General features: G+C 44.8%; 1 protein-coding gene across 2 annotated transcripts; it reads right to left on the bottom strand.

Moving 5' to 3' along the window:
* Window positions 1-336: 336 nt before the first annotated feature.
* Window positions 337-1,851, bottom strand: LOC102257501 (U11/U12 small nuclear ribonucleoprotein 48 kDa protein). 2 transcript variants are annotated; one of them, XM_014539213.1, is made up of 2 exons: window positions 1,509-1,851; window positions 337-1,118 (listed from the first exon to the last, which is right to left on the bottom strand). In XM_014539213.1, exons 1-2 carry the CDS (start codon window positions 1,806-1,808, stop codon window positions 402-404), a joined length of 1,017 nt encoding a protein of 338 aa, XP_014394699.1. In that variant the 5' UTR covers window positions 1,809-1,851; the 3' UTR covers window positions 337-401. The 2 variants fall into 2 exon arrangements, with proteins under 2 accessions (XP_014394699.1, XP_005865722.1); XM_005865660.2 differs by lacking the exon at window positions 1,509-1,851 and having other exon boundaries at window positions 337-1,444.
* Between the last annotated feature and the right edge of the window lie 216 nt (window positions 1,852-2,067).

The following is a 2,067-nucleotide window of genomic DNA, read 5'->3' as shown; positions in this document are numbered from 1 at the left end:
TCACCAGTGTAGTGGTAAATAGCAGTTACCACTGGGTGGCCATAGGAATGGGAGATGGTGTTCTGTAAGGTTCAACTTTTTACAATGAGAATGCATTCATGTATTATTTATATAATTTCAGTACTGAATTAAAGAATTTTCTGATACATAAATTATCAAAAAAGAAAAAAAACAAAATTAGTAACAGGAAGCAGTCATCTATTAAAATATATGGAAAACAAAGTTATAGGGCATAACAGTGTACTCATGGTTTGAGACATAAGCACTTACTAAAAAATAGTGATCTGAGTACTAAACAGGTCATATAAACATATTTCCCTATTCAAAGCAATTATAATGAAAATATCAGCATCTTGGTTATCTTGGCATCAGCATAATTAACAGATGCATGAATACTTCATTTATACTTTTTGCTTTCTTCTTTTATGACTATGATGTCTTTCCCTATCCCTCTCTTTCCTCCTTCTTGAGTCCCAATTTTTATCTTTATCTTTATTTCTTTTTCGTTTATGTGGGCTCCTACTCTGATCCCTTCTATGCCGTGAACACTCAGCATCCAAATAGCTTCCACCAGACTGCCGTGAATCTACTGAAGCTGATCGCCTTTCTTCTCTCTTTTCAGCATCATCCTCTGCTTTTTCCTGCTCTTCTTGCCAATTATTACTGAGTTCTTCCATGTGCACATTTATCACATCCCGAATCACTTCAGTGTATGATTTCTTGGTTATGTGAACATTCTTAGCTCTATAGGATTGACGTCTTCTTTTATAATCCCTCACTTCTGCCAAGATTTCAAGGTAAGATTTTGGACTTTTTCGACTATTATCGTGATTGACTTTTGCAGCCAAGTCTACAAAGAGATCACTGTCATTTTCGATAATTTGAGAATCAGAGCGCTTTTTCTTTGTCTCCTCAATTACAAAATCATAGAGGGCAAGACGATCAGCTTGGGTCAGATCACAAACAAATCGTTTGTGATTCAGAGGAACTTCGACAGGCAATGAAGAACAAATCCTTTGATTATAATAGTCACCATCTTTTCCAACTGCAGTTCTAGCTTGTTTAATTATCTGGAATTGTGAGTCCTTATTCAAAGTGATGGAAGGTATCTTCGTATTCTCATAGAAGAATTCAGAATTATACATTTTATCCTCTTCTTCTTTGGTGTAGCCCAGTTTCCTCAATCTACATGATACCATGTGCTTTGCTAAAGATGATTTAGGCATGTGATGATTGAAATCATAAGGACATATCACAACATCCTCGGCTGCCGCCGCCTCCCCGGGGTCCAGCCGATCCAGGCTCCAGCCCAGGGACGACGTGACCTCCTGCAGCGTCCGACAGCAGCTCTCCACGAACTCGGTCAACTCCTCCTGCAGCTGCCTCCGATCCTCCAGTGGGGGCGGCTCGCCCTCCATGGTCGCACCCAGCCCACCGAGGGGAAGCGGCCAAACTGCCAGCGGCACGTGGGCTTCTCTCTCTGAAACTTTAGACTCCTTCCTCTACACCTCATAGAAGAATTCAGAATTATACATTTTATCCTCTTCTTCTTTGGTGTAGCCCAGTTTCCTCAATCTACATGATACCATGTGCTTTGCTAAAGATGATTTAGGCATGTGATGATTGAAATCATAAGGACATATCACAACATCCTCGGCTGCCGCCGCCTCCCCGGGGTCCAGCCGATCCAGGCTCCAGCCCAGGGACGACGTGACCTCCTGCAGCGTCCGACAGCAGCTCTCCACGAACTCGGTCAACTCCTCCTGCAGCTGCCTCCGATCCTCCAGTGGGGGCGGCTCGCCCTCCATGGTCGCACCCAGCCCACCGAGGGGAAGCGGCCGAACTGCCAGCGGCGCGTGGGCTTCTCTCTCTCTGAGACTTTAGACTCCTTCCTCTACACCGAGTCAGTGTTGGGGTCCAACCCCAGCAGGTCCAGGGGTCCCCAAAGGTGTGGACGGAGTCGGTGAAGAAGGAATGACACAGAGACAGCGTTCAGTTGATCAGCAGCCTAGCCAGGATCTCTAGCCAGGATCTCCAGCCAAGTTCTGTCTAGGATCTCCAGCCAAG

This window comes from Myotis brandtii, unplaced genomic scaffold (genome assembly GCF_000412655.1).
Source record: "Myotis brandtii unplaced genomic scaffold, ASM41265v1 scaffold209, whole genome shotgun sequence".
In the NCBI taxonomy this organism is placed as follows: domain Eukaryota; kingdom Metazoa; phylum Chordata; class Mammalia; order Chiroptera; family Vespertilionidae; genus Myotis; species Myotis brandtii.
The sequence above is the reverse complement of the archived record's forward strand: the minus strand, read 5'-3'. Positions and strand labels throughout refer to the sequence as shown.

What these genes read in the sequence shown, in the direction of transcription:
- LOC102257501 (XM_014539213.1), bottom strand. Translation starts at nt 1,808, where the DNA reads ATGGAGGGCGAGCCGCCCCCACTGGAGGATCGGAGGCAGCTGCAGGAG. An exon ending in ATTCTGAATTCTTCTATGAG is followed by an intron (nt 1,119 to 1,508) that starts GTGTAGAGGAAG and finishes TTCTTCTATGAG; the next exon opens with AATACGAAGATACCTTCCAT.